The sequence below is a fragment of the Sinohyriopsis cumingii genome, chromosome 9 (assembly GCF_028554795.1).
Source record: "Sinohyriopsis cumingii isolate HCF-2022 chromosome 9, ASM2855479v2, whole genome shotgun sequence".
NCBI lineage: Eukaryota > Metazoa > Mollusca > Bivalvia > Unionida > Unionidae > Sinohyriopsis > Sinohyriopsis cumingii.
In genome coordinates this window covers 43,802,364-43,823,416 of record NC_142969.1, presented here as the reverse complement: position 1 = coordinate 43,823,416, position 21,053 = coordinate 43,802,364, and the positions used below count along the sequence as shown (strand labels likewise).

Below are 21,053 nucleotides of genomic sequence, written 5' to 3'. Positions count from 1 at the left end.
TTACCAATGCCAGATTAATATCAATACTTGGTCTCATAACCAAACACAGACTTGGAAACATTGGTGCATAACAAATGAATTTGATATGTTTCTTTAAGAAACAAGAACTGCTAAACTGTTGTACACAGCACTGGATCTTGTCAGAGTCAGTCTGACTGGCTGTCCTCGTTTGGAGAAGCCTTGTATCAAATTTCTTTCTGACAGTATTTCGAAATCGAAGACAAAAGTTTAAGTCAGGAACTTACAAAAATGAATGTCACTATCAGCAACTGCTCAGTTTCGATATCATGTTACAACGACACTGGGAACATTTCAACATCAAGCGCTACAGCATTTCCGCAGTTCTCTGGCTTTAAGGTGACAGCCGAAAACATCTCTTTGGCCATAACGTTGATTTTACTGGATGTCGTCACCATTTTGGGGAATTTTCTAGTCCTATTGTCGTTCATAGTCGAACCTAGGTTGAGAGAGCCCTTCAACATGTACATTTTTAATCTGGCGATTACGGATTTTTTGGTGGCCATTATAGCAATGACGCTCTACACCATAAACACGCTGTTGAGATACTGGCCGTTCGGCATGGTGATGTGCGGCGTCTGGATCTACTTCGACTTCGCCATGACGTTCTCTTCTGTCTTCACCATCGTGGCCATCTCTGTTGATAGGTGGTGGAGTGTCACCTGGCCCAATCAGTATCGCCTTCATAACACACGGTTAAAGACTTTGGTAATCCTTCTTGTTGACTGGTAAATATGACTTATTTATGTTTTAAGTATTTATATTCAGCCATTTGCACGAACATCGGGTTTTTCGGTTTCTTTGTAATATTTCCTTTGATGTGTTGCATTACCTATGATTGATAGTAATAAGTGTGTGCGTGTGCGTGTGTGTGTGTGTGTGTGTGTGACATTAGAAAAGAAAGATTTTGAAATATTTCCAGGGAAGCATCACCGAATCTATTGCAACTTATACGTTCATCACTACATGAAGTTAAGATTTGACTTTATTTTATAAACTCTAAACTAGTAAGCACTCTAAGGACATGTTGGTCATAAAAGAAAAATTTGCAAAGTAAAGCCTAAACATGATTTCTAGATGTTGGGAAACAGAATGATTTTTATAAAACATGGGTTCAGTTACATTATTTTTATTTCACATTAGGTGATTTTGAGTTATTATTTTTGGATCAATTTCGGGACAAAAATGCTGCTATTTTAAAATATATTGGCAACTATATAAAGGATATTTAACCCTAACCCCCCAGACATAGTAACAATTTGAACCACGATCGGTTATGAAATACAGCTTGCAAAATTTTTATGAATTCTCTTGTCTTATCGGATGGATATTTTATTTCTTCTTTTTCTATAAGACGTTTTTAGGACGTTGACTATTGGCTAAACCATTCCAAGAAAACTCAAGCTAAGTGCTTTTTATAAAAAATACATAAACTACGAAAGAGGAAAGAAAGAAAATTAAGTAGATTGCTTAGAAAAATTGAATATTCATTAGATAAATCTAAAATAAAAGACACTTCATTTATGTTCCCTTTCATTTGTTTTCATTGTTACTATATCCTAATACACTGCTTCACAATATTTAATTTTGATAAATCATACTATAGGAAACATGTAAGGTATCTTCGAGCAGTGTAGGTACGTCCTGAGGTGACGTATGTATGTATGTATGTATGTATGTGTGTGTGCGTGCGTGCGTGCGTGCGTGTGCGTGTGTGTGTGTGTGTGTGTGTGTGTATGTATGTATGTATGTATTTTGTTGTTGTTGTTGTTGTGGAGTTTAACGCCATTTTTCAGCACACGATAGGCCATGCACGGCGGCCAATATTAATGGTGGAGGAAGAACCCTGGAAAACCCCAAAAAAGAACCACCGACCCACGAGAAGCTACTGGCAAGCTTTCTCACATACCCACGTTGGCTGAATCCGAGACTCGAACCGCCGCAGACAGAGGTGTAATGGCAGTGATGCGTAACTGAGAGCGCTTTAGACCATTCGGCCACTCGGTTACTGAAATTTAATAAATATTATTATTTTGAATATTCAATGCGAAACAAAAGTCGCAGTTATGTCACTTTATATCTACCGTTAACTGAAACAACTCTATGAGACGAGGTCATAATGCAGTGATCACGTCATTTCCTGATGCGCAGTAGACGTTCATTTGACTAAAGTCGTAAGCCTTAATGTGACTAGAAACTTTTAGAAGACGGGTGACTGGTATGCGAGAGGATAGCCTGAACATGACAGCAAGATCGTGTCGCGTTGGAATTTAACTTTTATAATTTTCTGATAAGAGGTACTATCTTGGAGACTACCATGCGATGTGATCGCCTGTAAGTAACAGCAGGATCTTAATGCACTGGACATTAAGTTGACCTTTTATTCCGACAAAAGGTATTGTCTTGGAGACTACCATGCGATGTGATCGCCTGTAAGTAACAGCAGGATCTTAATGCACTGGACATTAAGTTGACCTTTTGTTCCGACAAAAGGTATTGTCTGGGAGACTAACATGCGATGTGTTCGCCCGAAAATGATAACAAGATATAAAATATCGTACGAAAACCATCTCTAATTGAAATAAATAATGTTATAACTTTACATGTCTTGGATTTAACAAACATGTCGGAACCTTTAGAGTCTAAACTTCACGAATCTAGCTGGGAGAAGTTTTTGTCAGACAGAATCCTAGAATATATACTCTAGTTTTATGTCCAGACCTAATTTCTGTTTGTAAATGCCGGACAGAAATCAGGTGGACAGACATCAAAATTTTCTGCACCTCAGTATCAATATAACTATGACCTTATTCAGTTAGATTATTTGTAGTGTTTATTGCCACCTGCCCATTACCCAGACATCTTAAATAAGTCATCGGTAGATGACAGTGCATTATTTACCTCTAAATTTAAGATAAGCGTTGAATAAAATTAAGCACAGATTTTTCTCAAGACACAACATTTCCGTTAATAACGCTGCAATTATTGCATATTGCAACATGAAAACTGTCACGAGGAAAAGTAATATTTTAATTATTGTCGAACAATATGACATTCTGAAAAATAAAAATCGCAGAACACATTGACATTAAGTTTTACGATTGCAGGATCTATTATTTTGAAGATATGAATTGCACAAAATATAATTTGACTGCTTTAATTGTAGAAATGAAGAACTAAATTTGCACAAATGTTGATTACAATCCACGTCAAAAGCGTTTTTTAAGTGTGTCTGATATGCTGTATTAACATCAGTGGCTCGAATGGTTTCGATTTTGCCATTTATTGTCGTCGAAATATAAAAATATGACAAAAACTAATGTTTTGGAGAACATTTGTGAATTTCGGAGTCATTTTGCCTAATTGATTCTGTGCTAAATAATACTCCACGGAGACATTCTGAATCTGATAACATAATGAGTTTTAAAATGCGTTTAAAATACACATGAAAGGGCGGCTTTAACATTTGCTAATATTCACTTTACATAGTTGCTGCTTTCGGGGCTACAATTTGCATCATATCTGTATTTGTTGATATATCTTCGGTGAAGTCGTGGCGCCTCAGTGGCCAGCTTGCTGGACCTGGGACTAGAAGAGTTAGGGTTAAAATGTTTTCAAACTAGTCCAGATTGGTGTGGCAAGACACTTTTCTCCAATTTTCTCGGCACGATATAAGCTTTTAACTGGTTATGTGCCTTTGAACACGAACAAGTCACTTGAGTAGTAAATGGGGATACCCTAGCCTCAATGGGAATTAGCATTACAGAGACCCCTGGGACACTCTAGCCTCAATGGAAATTTAACATGGAGAAAAATCGTGGGCAAATCTACGTACAAGGGGAATTTAACATGGAACTATAGTGTGGGTCTGTCTAGCGACAAGGGGAAATTAACATGGGAATAGAGTTTGGGCTTTTGGGATTTTTTTTTTTTTTAAATTTCTTAAATTTAAATTTAAATTTAAATTTAATAAAAGGGGTAGGCAATTGAAAGGCTATCTCTTTTCGAGAAATATGGCTGGCCCTGAAAAGGGCCTTTGGGTTTATGTTAATATTAATATTAACATAGATGGCATCTGTCACATCTTCTTCTTCTTCTTCTTAAACTCCTTCTAACTGCCGGTCCATACACAAGTACCCTCTTGAGACATCCTTGTCTTTCTATGTAAACTCTCCTCATCCATTGACTAGTATCTGTCCTATCAACAACAGTCCACTTGGACCTGACATACATGAGCATGTCCGTCCTAAACATCATGGAAGACACAAGGGTGGATGACTCAACTGTGGTCCACATCTTGAAGCGACGAGAATAGGTGAATCAATGCAGTGAACTGCGCTTATTTATAGGTACAGGAAGGATTGAAACGGATTGAATTCATTCACCAATCCGAACACGCGTTACAAAATTCAGTCAGCTGGCATCCAATCCGAAGACAGCAGTCTGTGACGTCACGTGGTCTATATAGATTCGTTAGCGCTTGTGTGCAGTCAATCTATGCGACAGTGATTCAACATGACGGAAACTCAGAAAACGATCCATTGGGGTGCACCAGCAGGGGAGACTGCCCAAGGAAACCCGGACTTACTTTCAGAAGAGGTACATTGGGATTTTGTGGATTTTCTTACCTCGCAAGAATTTGTTCCAGAACCTTCGTTACCTTCTTCATTACCGCAAGTGGAGAATTTTAGACAGAGACAGAAAGAAGAATTGGAGAAATTTATACAACGACGAAAGGAAGCGGAACAAGCTTTTCTCCTACAGCAGCAGCAGCAGCAGCAGCAGCAAGAAGAAGAGGTAAGAAAAAAGCAACAGCAGCAACAGCAAGAAGAAGTAGCAGCAAAGAAACAAGAGGGTGAAAATCAAACGGTCACGGTACTGTTGGACATTTTAGCGGAGTTAAGGAGTCTGAAACAAATGTATCAGACTTCTTTATCACGACCGAAGAGAATACGACCTTCCCGAGGTAAACACGTCAACCCTGTGACTAAGCCTGCCGTACCACCCTTAGTGATTTCAACTCAATCATCATCATCAACGTTACGCAGTTCAGAAGTAGGCCTTGGCCGTGGCAAAGGCTTAAGGCAGTTAAAGTTGATTGGTTAAACTCACCCCTACACCAAAATAAAAAGGCCCTTTTCAGGGCCACCCACATTTCTCGAAAAGAAATACAATTTCAATTGCCAATAACTCAAAAAAACAAACAAATAAACAACCCATTTTTACCCTTATAGTACGTGTCTGTGTATGAGTGCGTGAGTGTAGCTTCTTATTTTAAAATCAAAACTCAAAGACACTTACCTTATATCATTCATGTATTCTTTTCTCCATTTTTTACAATCCAATTCACAATTCACCACAGAACACTTTAATTAAAAGTTCATTGACTTCTTCTTTCTCCTTGTTTAGTCTCTCTGTTTTTTGAATTTCTTCACCGTTTTTTCCTCATTTTCTTCCCTTCTTCTTTTCTTCTCCTGTTTCTTTGCTTCTTTTAAATAGAATTGTCTTCGTTCTTCCTCTGAAGAATCCCTCTCTTCTTTTGAAGAATCCCTCTCTTCTTCCGAAGAATCCCTCTCTTCTTCTGAAGAATCCTTTTTTTCTTCTGACTCCTCTTGTTTCTTTTTTGGGCAATCTGGAGACCAATGTCCTTTTTCTTTACAATAATAACAGGTATCTTGACTTTTGTCTTTTTTAGCCCCTGTTTTTTTTCTTTTTTGACGGTCTGGACACTCTGAAGACCAATGCCCTTTCTTCTTACAGATATAGCAAGTATCTTGACTTTTATCTCGAAAGGAAGGAGAGTAGTCCGTCGGCTGGTCTGAAGAGAATTTTCTAATGACCCCTCGCAAAGCTCTGACGAAACGTTCGATTTGGTTAGTCTCTTCCATCGTTGTGCTCGGCTTGAGAGTGAAATGAATAGTGAAAGGACAGGACACACACCCTTTTTATATACGCTGGTTTGCCATGACTATAAATTAGTCTATGGTGTTTGAACTTGAGTCATTTGACGTTTTTCACTCAAGATGAAACGATCCTATTCATTTGAGAAGAAAGAAGAAGAAGAAAGTAAGAGGCAGAAACGTGATCTATCGCCTCGTACCAGGGCTGAAATCTTGGCACAAATTCATGCCAGTGATTTTGAAGAGGACATGAGTGAACCAGAATTTGAAACCTCTAAACCAAGTTCACCACCCTTAGTCAATCCTGAAAAATACTATTCCATTCGAGAGACGGAAAAGCGCTCCTCTAGAAAATTTAGAACCACGGCTTACACCTACACGGTGAAGTTTAAAGATTTCAAGTCCGACGTACCCTTAGAGAAAGCAGAAGGGTTTATCACCGAGATGTGGGATTCTTTGCTCACCGCACTCAAGCGACAATGTCAAGCCAAAGAAGACGATCGCTTGACACTATCCATGGATCACGACGGTTTGAAATCCCGTTTGGATCGAGTTTAGCAGACCCGCAGAACTAACCCCTTCCAAAGTCATGGACAAGATTCAACACGTACAACAATCTAATGACCAGTTTGACATCACCGATGGTAAAGCCACACTGAAAATGGCCCACGTCTCTCCTCCTCAAGGGACTGGACGCAAAAAGATGTTATTGGTGGACGACCTTCGCAACACCAAAACAAGTCTCGTCCGAATTAACAACCCTCAAGACCAGATGTGTTTAGCTCGAGCCATCGTGGTGGGACGAACCTATGCCAACAAGAACGACACGACAGAATGGAAAAGAGCCTGGAAAACTATTCGACAATCGGACCGAGCCAAACAACGAAACGAAGCAGAACTCCTGTTGCAACAAGCTGGCCTGTCCAAAGACACACCCTGTGGCATTCCTGAGATGCAAAAATTGCAAGATGCCCTAGCTCCACGCTACACCTTGAAAGTGCACCCTCAAGAAATGCGTGGGTCTCTGTTGTTTCGAGGCCAAGATTTTAAGGACGGAAAATACATTCATGTCTATTATCACGATGAACATTTCGATACCATTACCAGTATCACTGGATTCCTGGGATACGGTTATTATTGTAAGAAATGTGATTATGGTTATAACAATCGAGAGCAACACAAGTCTTGTGGATGGAAATGCCCAGGATGTTTGGCCTCTCCACCCTGTCTGAGCGAAGAACCAGTGCCTTGTTCAACTTGTCTGCGCACGTTTGTCAGCCCTACCTGTTACCAGCAACATTTGAAAACACAAGGTTCACAGAAGAAATGTGCTTGTCAACTCCTGAGATTGTGCCCTACGTGTGGACAAGGCATACGTACCAATAGTACCAAGGCACACGTATGTCGAGGAAAGAAAAAATGTCACATTTGTCACCACATCGTGGACTTGGAACACGAATGTTACGTGCAAAAATACCAACCCCCACCAGAGGAAGAGGACGGTCACAAGAAGAAAGGCAATTTCATCTTTTTCGATTTCGAATGCATGCAAGAGACCGGCATTCACATTCCTAATTTCTGCGTGGCTCATCGAGCGTGCGAGAAGTGCATTCAAGAACCTATCTTCAGTCATTGCCCTCACTGCAGCAAGATTCCTGGAGGGCGTGAAAAAATCTTTCGGGGACCGAACACGTTAGCCGATTTTGCCCGATGAGTCTTAGACCCCATCGACAAGACGTGGAGCCAAGAGGACATCGAACGTTACGGAGATTGTCATCGTCATGCCACGGTGATGGCTCACAATTTCTCCAGATACGATGGACGGTTTCTTTTGAGGTACTATACGGAACAAGGCACCGAGCGTCCTAAAGTGACTTTGAACGGAGCTAAAATCATTTTCATGCAAGTGGGACAAGTACATTTTAAAGATTCGATGAGCTATTTGGCCATGCCTTTGAGTCGAATGCCTAAAACGTTTGGAATGACAGAAATGGCTAAAGGGTACTTTCCACACTTTTTCAATACGGAAGCCAATCAACATGCCGTTCTACTCCATTTGCCTGAGGCTCACTATTACGACCCCGACAACATGCGTACCGAACAACGAGAAGCTTTCTACGCTTGGTACCAAGCTCACGCCTCGGACCCTTTCGACTTTCAGGAAGAAATGCTAAAGTATTATCGTTCCGACGTGGACATTTTACGGCGTTGCTGTGGAAAATTTCGAGAACTGTTCATGGAACACGGAGGGGTCGATCCTTTGAAAGAAGCTTGCACCATTGCCAAAGCGTGTTCCTTAGTGTACCGACAACGATTCATGCCTGAAAACACCGTGGCTGTCATCAGCCCTCAAACGACCCACTATGTCAAGCGTCAATACTCGGTCAAAGCCCTACGCTGGTTACATTACTTGTGCGACAAGGAAGACAAATGGATTCAGCATGCCCGCAACGGAGGAGGCGAAAAGACCATCGGAACGTATTCGGTCGATGGCTGGGACTTAGAAAACCCCAAGATCGTGTACGAGTTTAACGGTTGCTTATTTCATGGATGTCCCGTCTGTTACCCTGACCGTGACACTAAAAATCAGTTTTTGCAACGAACCATGGAAGACTTGTACCAGGACACTTGTCAGCGACGCCTAAAGTTAGAACAGCAAGGATACCAAGTGGTGGAAATGTGGGAACACGAGTACGATCACCGTTTGAAAACCGATCCCGAGTTTAAACGCCTCGTGGAAAGTTACCAGTTCATGGACCCGTTGAACCCGAGGGATAGTTTGTACGGAGGAAGGACCAATGCCACCTGTTTGCTGTACCAAGCCGACGAAGAGAAAGGAGAAGAAATCAAATACTTGGACGTGTGTTCGCTGTATCCCTACGTGTGCAAATATTGTCGCTTTCCCGTAGGGCACCCGCAATTGCTGACGGAACACATCGACCTGAAAAACATTCGACAATACGAAGGCTTGATCAAGTGTAAAGTTTTGCCTCCCACGAACCTATACCATCCCGTCTTACCTCACCATTGTCAAGGCAAACTGATGTTTCCCTTGTGCCGTACTTGTGCCGAAACGTGCAACCAGGACCAACCTTGCCATCACAGCCAGGAAGAACGGGCCTTGACGGGAACCTGGGTCAGCGTGGAATTGTTCAAAGCTCTGGACATGGGATACCAACTGTTAGAAGTGTACGAAATTTGCCACTTTCCCAAGACACAACAGTACCACAAGGGTGACCCCACTCAGAACGGCATTTTCGCCGACTACGTGGATGCCTTTTTGAAACTGAAACAAGAAGCCAGCGGCTATCCTTCCTGGTGTCACACTCCCGAAGACCAAATACAATTCAAAGAGAAATACTACGAACAAGAAGGCATCTCTTTAGACCACATCGAAAAAAACGAAGGCAGGCGATCGTTTGCCAAAGTGATGTTAAATTGCTTGTGGGGTAAAATGGCACAACGACCGTGTTTACCCAAGACGGAATATTTGACAGAACCTTCCCGCTACTTCCAGATGATTCACGACAAAACCAAATACATGAAACACGTGGACGTCGTTCGAGAGGATTTGATCTTGGTCAATTACGAAGAAGATCTGGACTTTGTACAAGACGACCCTTTTGGAAATGTCATCATTGCGGCTTACGTGACAGCTCATGCTCGCTTAAAATTGTACGAAGCTTTAGAACTGTTAGAAGAACGCGTCCTGTACTTTGACACGGACAGTTGCATTTACATCCATCACCCGATTTAACATCACCCTGACATCGAAGGAGACCGTTTAGGAGCCTGGACAGACGAGCATCCCGACGACAAGATTCTAAGTTTCGTCAGTGGCGGCCCCAAAAATCACGGCTACGAATACCGGGACGAACAAGGAGAAGTGCACACGACGTGCAAAGTGAAAGGACTGACTCTGAATCATCGTACCAGTCGAGTGGTCAACTTTGGGGTATTGAAAGAAGCCTTGCAATCGGGAGAGGATGGAAACTTTAAAGTGACCACCTATCAACCGAACAAGATTGTACGTTTACCCACTCACCACATCGTCAGTCGACCCTTGGAAAAAGTCTATGAAATTGTATACCAGAAGCGAGTGCGACTTCCCAATCACTTTACGTTGCCGTACGGTCACGTCGGTATTGGTCTGTATATAAAAAGGAACCCTAGGCAAGATCGATAGTTCATTGTTCATTGAAGTAACTTACCATGTCGTTGACGAAGAAGAAACCAGATTGGTTTGGCTTGGACCCAAGAGGTGGCCCAGTATGCACGAGAGTTATTCAAGGAAAAAAGTTACTTTTCAACCCGTGTTAGTGACGGTGCCAGAAGAACCCGTCACCCAGGACGGGACTGTCGTGGACAGGCCTGAAAGACCCTTTCGGGAGGACACTTGTGTGACCTTACCCCCTACTATAGAACCTGGTTAGAACATTACCCAAAACATGTTGTACAGACACTTGTTTTTATTCCACGTTCATGGTTATCATGTGCCTTTTATCCTTGTACTTAAGCCTTTGGCTTTTATGTATTTTTCTCTTTCGTATTCATGTTTGAAAAAAAAACATTCAATAAACGTGTTCTGAAAAAGTATATAAACTCTTGTCTTGTTTGTTTTTCGTGTCACAAGTGACATTTCTCACACAATGGCTACCTCTGCTGTCTCTGCTCCCTCTTCCCCCACTGTCAAAGTCATCGACGAACACTTAGATCGTGCCAGTTGGGAGGCTTTGTATCTTCGCCATCCCTTTAACATGCTCATTGCTGGACCTAGCGGTTCAGGCAAAACCGAATTCGTCAAACGTTTGATCGAACATAAACATCATTTGATCGATCGGCCACCTCAACGGATCGTGTGGTGTTACAAAGAGTGGCAATCGGCGTACAACCTCTTGCGAGAAAGTCAAGGCGATTCCATCGTGTTTGTGGAAGGCATTCCTAAAGAAGACGACGGCATCGTCTCTGACTCCCGTCAAACCCATTTGGTCATTTTCGACGACATGTTAGGAGAAGACGAAGAAGAAATTAAACTGTGGTTAACGCGCAAAGGGCATCACCGTAATGCCAGTGTCGTTTACATCACCCAAAATTTGTTTCAACAAAGTAAAGCCCATCGCACCATCAGTCTCAATGCGCATTACGTGGTCTTGTTTAAAAGCCCTCGAGATAAATCGCAAGTGCAAGTCTTAGCCAAACAGTTAGGAACGCCTTGGCTGACTCAGGCGTACGACGATGCCACTCAAACGCCACACGCCTATTTACTCGTCGATTTGAAACCTACGACCCCCGAGGATTTGCGATTTCGTACCCACTTGTTTCACCACTGGTGCCAAGACGGAGGGCCTGTCCTGTACACGTCTCCGTCCTCGACTTCATTTCACTCCCCATCAAAAAATCTATAAAAACCTCAAACCCTTTTTCGTCTGTCTCACACAGTGTGAACATGACGTCCCTTCAGTCGCATCTTCCCGTCAAATTGATTCGTGCCTTGTATGGCATCAGTCGAGAAAAAAATCCACAAACACGAGCTCGTGTCTTAGAAGCTAGTCTCAAAGAAGTCTTACGATGGTTCACGGTGACGGCACGTCAATTACTCCAAGGAATCATTCAGATTCCTCATCAAACCAAACGCTTTTTCGATCGAAACAAAGTCGCTTTGGTCCAACTGGCCGATCCCCGCATCGACACTCAAACCAAAAAACAAATCATTTTGAAACCTGGAGGGAGCGGTACTCTAGGAGGGGTCATCATTCGCTCACTCTTAAGATGGGATCCTAATGCCCCCAAAGTTATACCCAAGACAAAAGTCCAACGAAGCCCCAAGAAGAAAAAGACCAGGTCCCCAAGGAGAACTTCTCCAGTGGCAGGACCCTCCTCTTACCAGACACCACCACCCCGGAAAAAGAAAAGAAGCCCCCAGAAAAAGAAACAGAGAAAAAGTCCCCAGAAAAAGAAAAGTCCACAGAAGAAAACTAGTCGCAAGAGAGGCACTTCGGCCAGGACGCAACCTTACACTCGCAAACCACGATCTGCCACGGCAGTGACTGCGTCTCCGGCATCCTCACGTTTGTCCACTTCTCCGTTAATGACACCAGGAACTGAAGAGTACTTGGAGACGTTGATCACACCAAGAACTTCTCCGTTGATGACCCCCAAAAGAACTTCCCCAGTGGCAGGACCCTCCAATTTAGTGGCAGTGGCTGCTGCTCACAAAGTACCTTCTCCCAAAATCAAAGTCCATGAAAGATCGGGCATGTTACAAAGTTTACTGGATTTGTCCAAGCAAGAACTGGCTCGATTTAGCCCGTTACGTACCCCTGCACGACGTGTCATGCCTGTCCTCAAACTGATACGACGTCAAGACAATCAGTGGCGACGCGTTCCAGTATAAAAAAGGCCTGTGACCAAGTAGGGTATCAGTGTTTTTTTGGTGCTCCTGAAGATTCAAAGATGTCACCCTCCAGAAAACCCCAAGGAAAGAAAAGGAAAGGACTGCCACCACGTTTAGCCAAACATGGGGACATGTTATCTGTCCTGTCCAAAGCTTCTCCACCCCTACGAAAAAAACTCATTCAAACGGCCTCCAAAGAGGTCATCGATACCGTGTGCGAATGTTGTTTGAACGTTTTGAAAGGCACGATCCCTTTGTCCAAACACCAGAAACAATGCTTAGGCAAACATCGTCACGTTCTTCGCCAAATGGTTCAAAAGAAAATTCCCATTCGTCAAAAAAAGAAGATGTTGGTCCAACGTGGAGACATCTTGTCTCTCTTGTTAGGCCCCATACTGAAAGGAGTCTTGGGAACCATGTTGGGAGGACTAGTGGGAGCAAGATAAAAAGGCCTTCGGAAGTCCCAAGCTCTCAGAATCGACCCCTGACAACCCCATGGAAGGACGAAAACTAGCTTTAGTGCCTTACAAACGATGGATGGAATACCATCGGTGGCAAGAACAACGCACCCCGCATTTACCTCCCAATCCCAATTTGAGCGAAATGTCCCAGTTACAACACGAATTGCAGTCCTTGATGGATCGCCAAGATTTGTCCGAAACAGAAAAATCGCAAAAGTACGGTCAACTCTTGCAACGACTGCAACTCTTTCACCAGAAAGCTTTAGACGAAACAACTCTACCCACTCTAAAAGATTTTAAGACCTTGATGAAAAGTCCAGCACCATCACCAGTACCAGTACCAGTACCAGTACCACCAGTACCAGTGACCAAGACAGAAAAAGGAGAAGAAGAAGAAGGGTTTCAAACTCCACCAGAAAAAGTACGCAAGTTAACAACACCACCTACCTCCAGAATTGGATGGATTAAAAAGATGATGGCCACCCCTTCTTCATCACAAGAGAAAAAGAAAGTGAAGACAGAAGTGAAGACAGAAGTGAAACAAGAACCGATATCCCCCGCTCAGACATCCTCCTCTTCAACACCTATTGCCGGCCGCACAAGCAAAGCATTGCAATCCAAGAAAGTACCCCAAGAGAAAAAGAGTAGCATCCTCCAAGAGTGGGTGTCTTATTAACACACCAACCAACACAAAAAAATGGAAAAAATTTAGCCAGCATTTACTACGATCCCTCCCATCCTGCAGGTTACGCAGGAGTTCAAAAATTGTATCGTGCTGACAAAACTCGACTGAAAAGTCTCCGTTTACCTCAAGTGCAACGATGGTTACAAGAACAAGCTACCTACACTTTACACAAACCCATTCGACGCAAGTTTGCCAGAAGTCGCACCCGAGTGGAAGGCATCGATCATCAATGGCAAGCCGATTTAGCCGATGTCTCTCATTTGGCCAGCTACAATCGTGGCTACAAATATTTGTTTTGTGTCATCGACGTCTTTTCCAAATTTGCCCGGGGTCGTGCCCTTGACTTCCAAATCGAGCAGCGAGTTAGTGCGAGCCCTGCAACGGGTGTTGAAACAAAGCGGTCGTCACCCTCTTCGATGGCAAACGGACAAAGGCACCGAATTTCTGAACCAAGCTTTCCAAAAAGAATTAAAGAAACGTGACATTCATTTTTTTACCACCGAGAATCCCGAAACCAAAGCCAGCATCGTGGAACGTTTTCAACGCACTTTGAAGGAACGCATGTGGAAATATTTTACGCATCACCACACTCTGAAGTACATCGACATCTTACCGCACCTGGTGCAAGCGTACAACCAATCTTACCATCGAAGCATCGGACGTGCCCCGCAAGACGTGACTCCCGACAACGAAGTGTTGGTGTTTGAGCGTCTGTTTGGTACGTCCCCGACGAGGGCTGTCCCCAAGAAAAGTGGAGTGTTGGCCGTAGGAGATTGGATGCGCATTGGCAAAACCAAACGCACTTTCGACAAAGGTTACTTACCTAACTGGACGACCGAATTGTTTCGCGTCACTGGACGAGTGCATGGCCGTCATCCTGCCGTCTATAAATTGGAAGACATGAACGGAGAAGTGCTCAAAGGAACGTTTTATTTGCCCGAGTTACAACGTGTCACCAAAAAAGAAGACGACGTGTACGACATCGAAAGCATTCTCGAACGCAGAACCCGTAAAGTGGGCAAACGACGTGTCAAAGAAGTCAAAGTACGTTGGAAAGGATATCCACCCAGTTTTGATTCTTGGATCGACGCTTCGCAAGTCATCGACTATAAAAAGAAGTGACCATCATGCCCTTTCACACAGCAGACGCAGCTACGTCGACCACTCCTCCTTCACCTAGTTCTTCTGTGCAAGATTTACAAAAACAACCCTTGTGGGTGTGGTGTGAAGAACGTGTGCCTAAAACGCAAATCGTCTTTTTCTGCCAAATATTCGTGGTGTATTGTGTCATCGGGGCAGCCATCGCCAATTTGAGTTTGCAACAAGGAGACAAACAATTGTGGACCATTTTATTGAGCAGTTGCATGGGTTACCTGCTTCCTAATCCCTCCCTGAAATTCACCTCGAACGGGAACCCCGGGAACCTTGTGTCCAGTGCCAGTGCCAGTCACCACTTCAACCACAACCAGAACCCCATTTTAGACGGAGACACGCCTCTGACGTCCAGTAACCCCTCGGACAGCCACAGAACTCTGGAATTATGAGTCACCAAAACCAATTTTACTTAACTTTACCCAGTGACAGTTCCATGGAAGTGTTTCCCAAGAACACGTTGTGCTGTTACACGGCCAAATTACCTCAGGCCATCCAGTTAGATCACGAAGCCCATTGGGAAGTGGCTTTAGTAGAAATGATTCACCCGACCCAAGTCCTCAATGTCCTGCCCAATCAAAATTTTTTTGATGTGGAAGTTCATGACGAGCAAATGCAACAGTGGATGGATAGCAATGTCAAATATGACAAGAAAACCCGTACACAAAATCAAAAGTACACCACTTATCACTTGTTCATTCCCCCACGCTATTATTTTAGTAGTCAACATTTGGTCAGCACCATAGCCTCCAGGTTTAATGTCGTGTTTCTGAAAGCTTTGGAGCATGTCAACAAAAGTGTCACCATGGAGTACCACAAAGCAGCTCGTCGCTTCTTGATGAAATTTGAACGAAGTAAAATCGTGTCCATTTTATTTTGTCCTGAATTGTTTGACATGTTGGGCGGAGACATGGACATGAGAAAGGCCATGCTCAAGAAAAACGAATTACCCATCGTTTACGACAACGAGTCTTTTAGCAAGTTATTTCGTGCCCCGGTAGAACTGAACCAAGGACTGAATTTGATGTTCGTGTATTCCGATGTGGTGGAGTACAACGTGGTGGGACACACCTCCGTACCGTTACTGCGTGTCATTCCTTTCAAAGTAGATTCTGCCACGGGCGCTGACGAGGAAGGTGGAAACACTTACCACGCCCACCGCGAATTTGTCCATCCTCACTATTTGCCTGTCAGCAAGTCGTATTTGGACACGGTCAACATTGCTATAAAAGGAGATCTGGGACAAAATATTCCATTCACCAAAGGAAAAGTCACGGTGAAACTCCATTTTCGAAAACGGTTCTCTCACGACTCGTAAGTAAGTCATGTATCCAGTGTACCGAGGGGTTGCTCGACAGCGAGGACACGGCTTAGGAGACATGTTAAAATCGGCCTTTCGTTCGGTGGCCCCAGTGTTGAAACCGATGGTGACACGCGGATTGCACGCCTTGAAAGATGCGGCACTGACGCAAGGCAAAGAATTTCTCCAAAATGTCATCATCGACAAACAAAACCCTAAAGAAGCCTTCATGAGGGCAGGCAAAAATATCTTGCTGCAAACGGGCAAAGACATTTTAGGCCAACGAGAGACACCTATAAATGCCCTGCACGCTACCGAGTCAGGCATTCAGCAAGGACAAGGCAGAAAGAGACGACGAAGAAAACACCCTTTCACCAGACTTCAAGCGAGAAAGGCCAAGAAAAGAAGAACCGTTCGAGACTTAGACGTTTTCGATTATTGAGAAAAGAGACAAAAACAATGATGCACCGAGAATCTTGCGCTTGTTCCAAGACGGAACTGAACCTGTTTGCCATGCCCCCCACGATGATGACGATGCAAGAATCCCAATGGGTGGAATTTCACCCCGTCTCCTCACTGACCGATTCCGCTCCCATCGAGTTTGAAATCAAAGGACAGCCTGAAGATTACATCGATCTGAATAGCAGTTACTTGTACCTGAAAGTCAAAATTCTAGATAAGACTGGAGGTCCTATAGACGATGAAGCAGTAGCTCCCGTCAACAATTTCATGCATTCCTTGTTCAGTGGAGTGGACTTGTACTTGAATAACAAACTGGTCAGTAGCAGCATGGATACTTACCCTTATCGTGCCTACCTGGAAAATCTCTTGACGTACGGAATAGATGCCAAGAACACTCATCTCAATGCCTGTGTGGTATGGGAAGCTGACGAACCTACCAAGTTTGAAATATTGGAAACTGATGAAAAGAAAGACAACAATGATGGATTTGTAGAACGAAGAAAGAGAATCACGGGAGTCGACACAAGTTTAGAACTGATGGATCGTTTGCATTTGGACATGTGGTTGCAAGAAAAGTATTTGCTGAACGGGGTGGATGTCCGCCTGAGACTGAATCGTAGCAGTGCCGCTTTCCATTTGATGGCTGATAGTGACGGTTACAAAACCAAAGTCCAAGAAGCCAGACTCTACGTACGCCGTGTGGAAGTGTTACCTAAAGTGGGAAACGACATCAGTCAGACGTTGAGCAGAACGACCGCCAAGTATCCCATACGACGCGTGGAAGTGAAAACCTTCACCATTCCCAAGGGACAGCGATCCATGATCGAAGATCATCTGTTCCAAGGACAGTTACCCAAACGTTTGATCGTTGGTATCGTCGAGAATACAGCCTTCAACGGAGCTGCCGAAAAAAATCCTTTCTACTTTCAACACTTTGGCGTGTCCAAAATCGAAGTCAGTCGCGATGGCAAAACCTTGTGTACCCGACCGTTTGAACCTGACTTTGCCAAGAAGAATTACTTGAGATCGTACTTGTCCTTGTACGAAGCCACTGGACAGTTAGGAACCAATACCAGTCACGGTATTACGTACGAGGATTATGCAGGAGGCTATGCTTTGTGGGCTTTCGATTTCACTCCTGACCAAGGCAGCGACGAGGGACATTTCCACCCTATAAAATCCGGCCAGATTCGTGTGGAAATTCAGTTTAAAGACCGAGACCCTGATGAAACGGTGAAGGTCATCCTGTATGCAGAATTCGATAATACGATAGAAATCAACAGTTTGAGAAAAGTTATTCTAGATTACTAGAAACCATGGAAGACTGTTGTCCCTCTTTACCTAGTGGAGAAACTTTGGACATGAAATGTTGGACTATTGTTAAAAATGTTAGAGTTGTTGTTTAGTGTTAAGTGATTTTTGAATAAAAAATGTTGTGTTTTGAAAAAAATGCCTTTGTCTTTTGTTTAGCTATAAGAATGTTGGATTGATGCTCTTTCATTTCTTACTATCCCTCCCATAACACTCACTGAACGTTGCGGCTCGAAAACCGTGTGGGGGATGTTTTCCTTCACGTCCGCGCTTTGACTTTAAGAACCGGGGTTGTTTCCAGTCTAAGCATCTATTGTCGACTCATCCTCCTAAGAAGATGTGTTCCAAACTAGCTAAACTCAACGAAGCCTACGTGAATTTGCATAGGGTCAGACACAGTCTGATACCGAAGCCAGAAGAAATAGAGAATGTGAGAATGTTAAAATCACTGAAGACCTGATAGAAGAGCTCTTCAGAGAAGAAATGAACAGGGAGAAAGAAGAATGGACGGAGAAGTACAGACTTCAGAGACAGCAGCAACAGCAGCAACAACAACAACAGCAGCAGCAACCTGAAGCTGACAGAGGCTTTGTCGATTGTCGTATCGACACCAAAGAGTTCTTCTTCTCTTTTCGAAGAAGCAGACCTATCGCCAGAAAGTCTATCCTCAGAGGACATCGCATTCTTAGAAACTAAAAAACGATTGCCATAGCAAACAAAAAAACAGCCCTTTTCAGGGCTACCCAATACTCTAGAAAAGAAATAACGATCGATTTGCCAATGTGTGTAGGTAGAGTAGTGTGAATATAAACACTAACTCTTTTTCAAAAAAAATGTGAGGGTATGTGTTTGTGTATAGGATTGTGTGTTTGTGTGTTTGTAAGTGATCAAGTAGGTTGGTGTGGATAGTAGATTAAAATCATGTCTTTTTTGGTGTTTGAGGTGTAGATTTGGGGTTAGATTGGATTGCTTTGCGTATGTAAATAGTCTATTGAAGTGATTTATAAAAAATTTTACAATAGTGATGGGTAGCATAAAAAAGTGAGTGAGTGTTTCTTTTAGGTCCGCGCGTTGTTGTTTTTTGGTCATGATCTAGGTAAGATGAATTTTATGTTTTTATGGGGGATGTTTTCCTTCACGTCTGCGCTTTCAGTATAAATTAAAAACTAATCGTCAGTTGGGCCCATCGTCGACCTGTTAACAGCAAGACAATGAATACAAGGATTGTGAAGCTGCTAGAACTCCAGATGCACCTGGAATATGCCAGGCGCATAGTAAACGAACTATCAGCGGAGGCTATCGTAGAAGAAGCAAGAATAAAGAAGGAAGAGGAGGAGAGAAGAGAGAGGGAAGAAGAGGAAAAGAAAATAGGAGGGAGGATGTCATACAATATTCCCGAGACAGAGGATTGGGGTGCTGAAGCGAATCATCCCGCCTCTGCACTCTCAAGACAAAAAGTAAAAAGAGACTGGAGTCAAAGATGTATGTGTGGCGCCAGGTCTGGAAGGTGCCACCATTAGATAGGTGCATCTGGAGTTCAAAAAACAGCCCTTTTAAGGGCTACCCAATACTCTAAAAAAGAAATAACTATTAATTTGCCAATGTGTGTAGGTAGAGTAGTGTGAATATAAACACTAACTCTTTTTGAAAAAAATGTGAGGGTATGTGTTTGTGTGTTTGTGTTTGTAAGAGCTCAGGTATGTTTGTGTGAATAGTAGATTATGGGTTTGTTTATTGTTTCTTAGCGTATGTGGAGAGTATAGTTTTGGTTTTATTATATGAAATGAGAAAGTAGGGGATGTTTTCCTTCACGTCCGCGCGTTGTTTGGTCATGATCTAGGTAAGATCAATTTTATGTTTTTTAGGGGATGTTTTCCATCACGTCCGCGCTTTTCGTATAAGAACCCACAGTATTCGTCGTTCAAACCATTCTACGGAATAAGATACAAGATGGAAGTGTCGGCGTTGTTTAATGACTTAAGAAATGTTTACTTTTGGATGATGGATGGAGAGTATACTATTAAAAGGATAGAAAGAGAATGGAGGTTGAGAAAAAGTCTTGACTATGTCAATGAACTACAATTAGCGAGGAAGATGATAGAGGAGATGATAGAGGAAGAAGTTAAGAGATTGAGAGGATTGATTCAACCAGAGTATGTAGGAGTAGGGACTATAAAAGAGTCTATGGACAAGGTAAAAGCAGTGAGATGCTATTTAGAAGAGCTAGAGAAATGGTCAGAGTGGAAGTTCGTGTAAAGGGGCATTGAACAACTAAAGAAAGAGGAAGAAAAGATGAAAAAGATAATAGAGGAAGAAGTGCAGAAAATTAAGGACAGGTGGGCAAAAGATAGAAAAGAACAAGAGAATAGAAAGAAAAAAGAAGAATATGAGAGACTGAACAATAACTGGATAAAAATCCAACAGAAGTTCCGAGCCATGGGGCACCCGGACTGGATACCGGAAAATGAAAAGAAGAAGAAAAAAGGAATTTGGGGAAAGATTAGGGGCTGCATGAGTAAATGGAGGAAATAGAAGAAAGCCAAAGGCCCTTTTCAGGGCCAGCCATATTTCTCGAAAAGAGATAGCCTTTCAATTGCCTACCCCTTTTTTTAAAAAAAATTTAAAAAAAAAAAAAAAATCCCCTTGTCCCTAAACAAGCCCAAACTCTATTCCCCATGTTAAATTCCCCTTGTCGCTAGACAGACCCACACTATAGTTCCATGTTAAATTCCCCTTGTACGTAGATTTGCCCACGATTTTTCTCCATGTTAAATTTCCATTGAGGCTAGAGTGTCCCAGGGGTCTCTGTAATGCTAATTCCCATTGAGGCTAGGGTATCCCCATTTACTACTCACTTGTTCTGGTAAATTATCTTCGTGAACTGAAAAACTCTATCGACCTTGGATGGCTGATTTACCTGGGACGTGGCAGCTCACGTGTGAAACTGCGAGATTTGCATCCTTTATTTTAATACACGAGAACACTTTACAATATGCGTAACTTAATTCAAGCTCTATACCAAACAAAAGCTCCGCCTCTAGTACTAGAGATCATGGCCTGAAACGTACAGGTAAAACAGAGATCTCCAATTTGTCGTGGTTTAGAGTGCAATGTGGAAAGATCTTTTTTCCCCCTTACATTGTAAAATAATCAAAGTAGATGCTATTAAGTACACACAATGAAATCTTTTCAACCTATTCATCACCGTTAATATTCAAAGTCTCTGAAATAATACGTATGCGTCATCACCTTTGTTATACAGGTTTTTAGCAGTGTTATTGATTCAGAACTCATGATTATATCAAATTTTACTTTGAGTCTAAGACCATTTCATCTCCGCTAGAAGTGAGCTTGAACAGTTGTCATGAAT

The 21,053-nt window shown here is 42.8% G+C and overlaps 1 protein-coding gene across 1 annotated transcript in view; it reads left to right on the top strand.

Annotated features, from left to right (window-relative positions):
- Positions 1–249: 249 nt before the first annotated feature.
- Positions 250–21,053, top strand: part of LOC149791648 (muscarinic acetylcholine receptor M2-like) — a 34,425-nt gene continuing 13,621 nt past the window's right edge. Inside the window, exon 1 of the mRNA XM_089969465.1 lies at positions 250–746. Within this exon, the coding sequence (XP_089825591.1) occupies positions 250–746 (497 nt within the window). The remainder of the gene's footprint in view (positions 747–21,053) is intronic.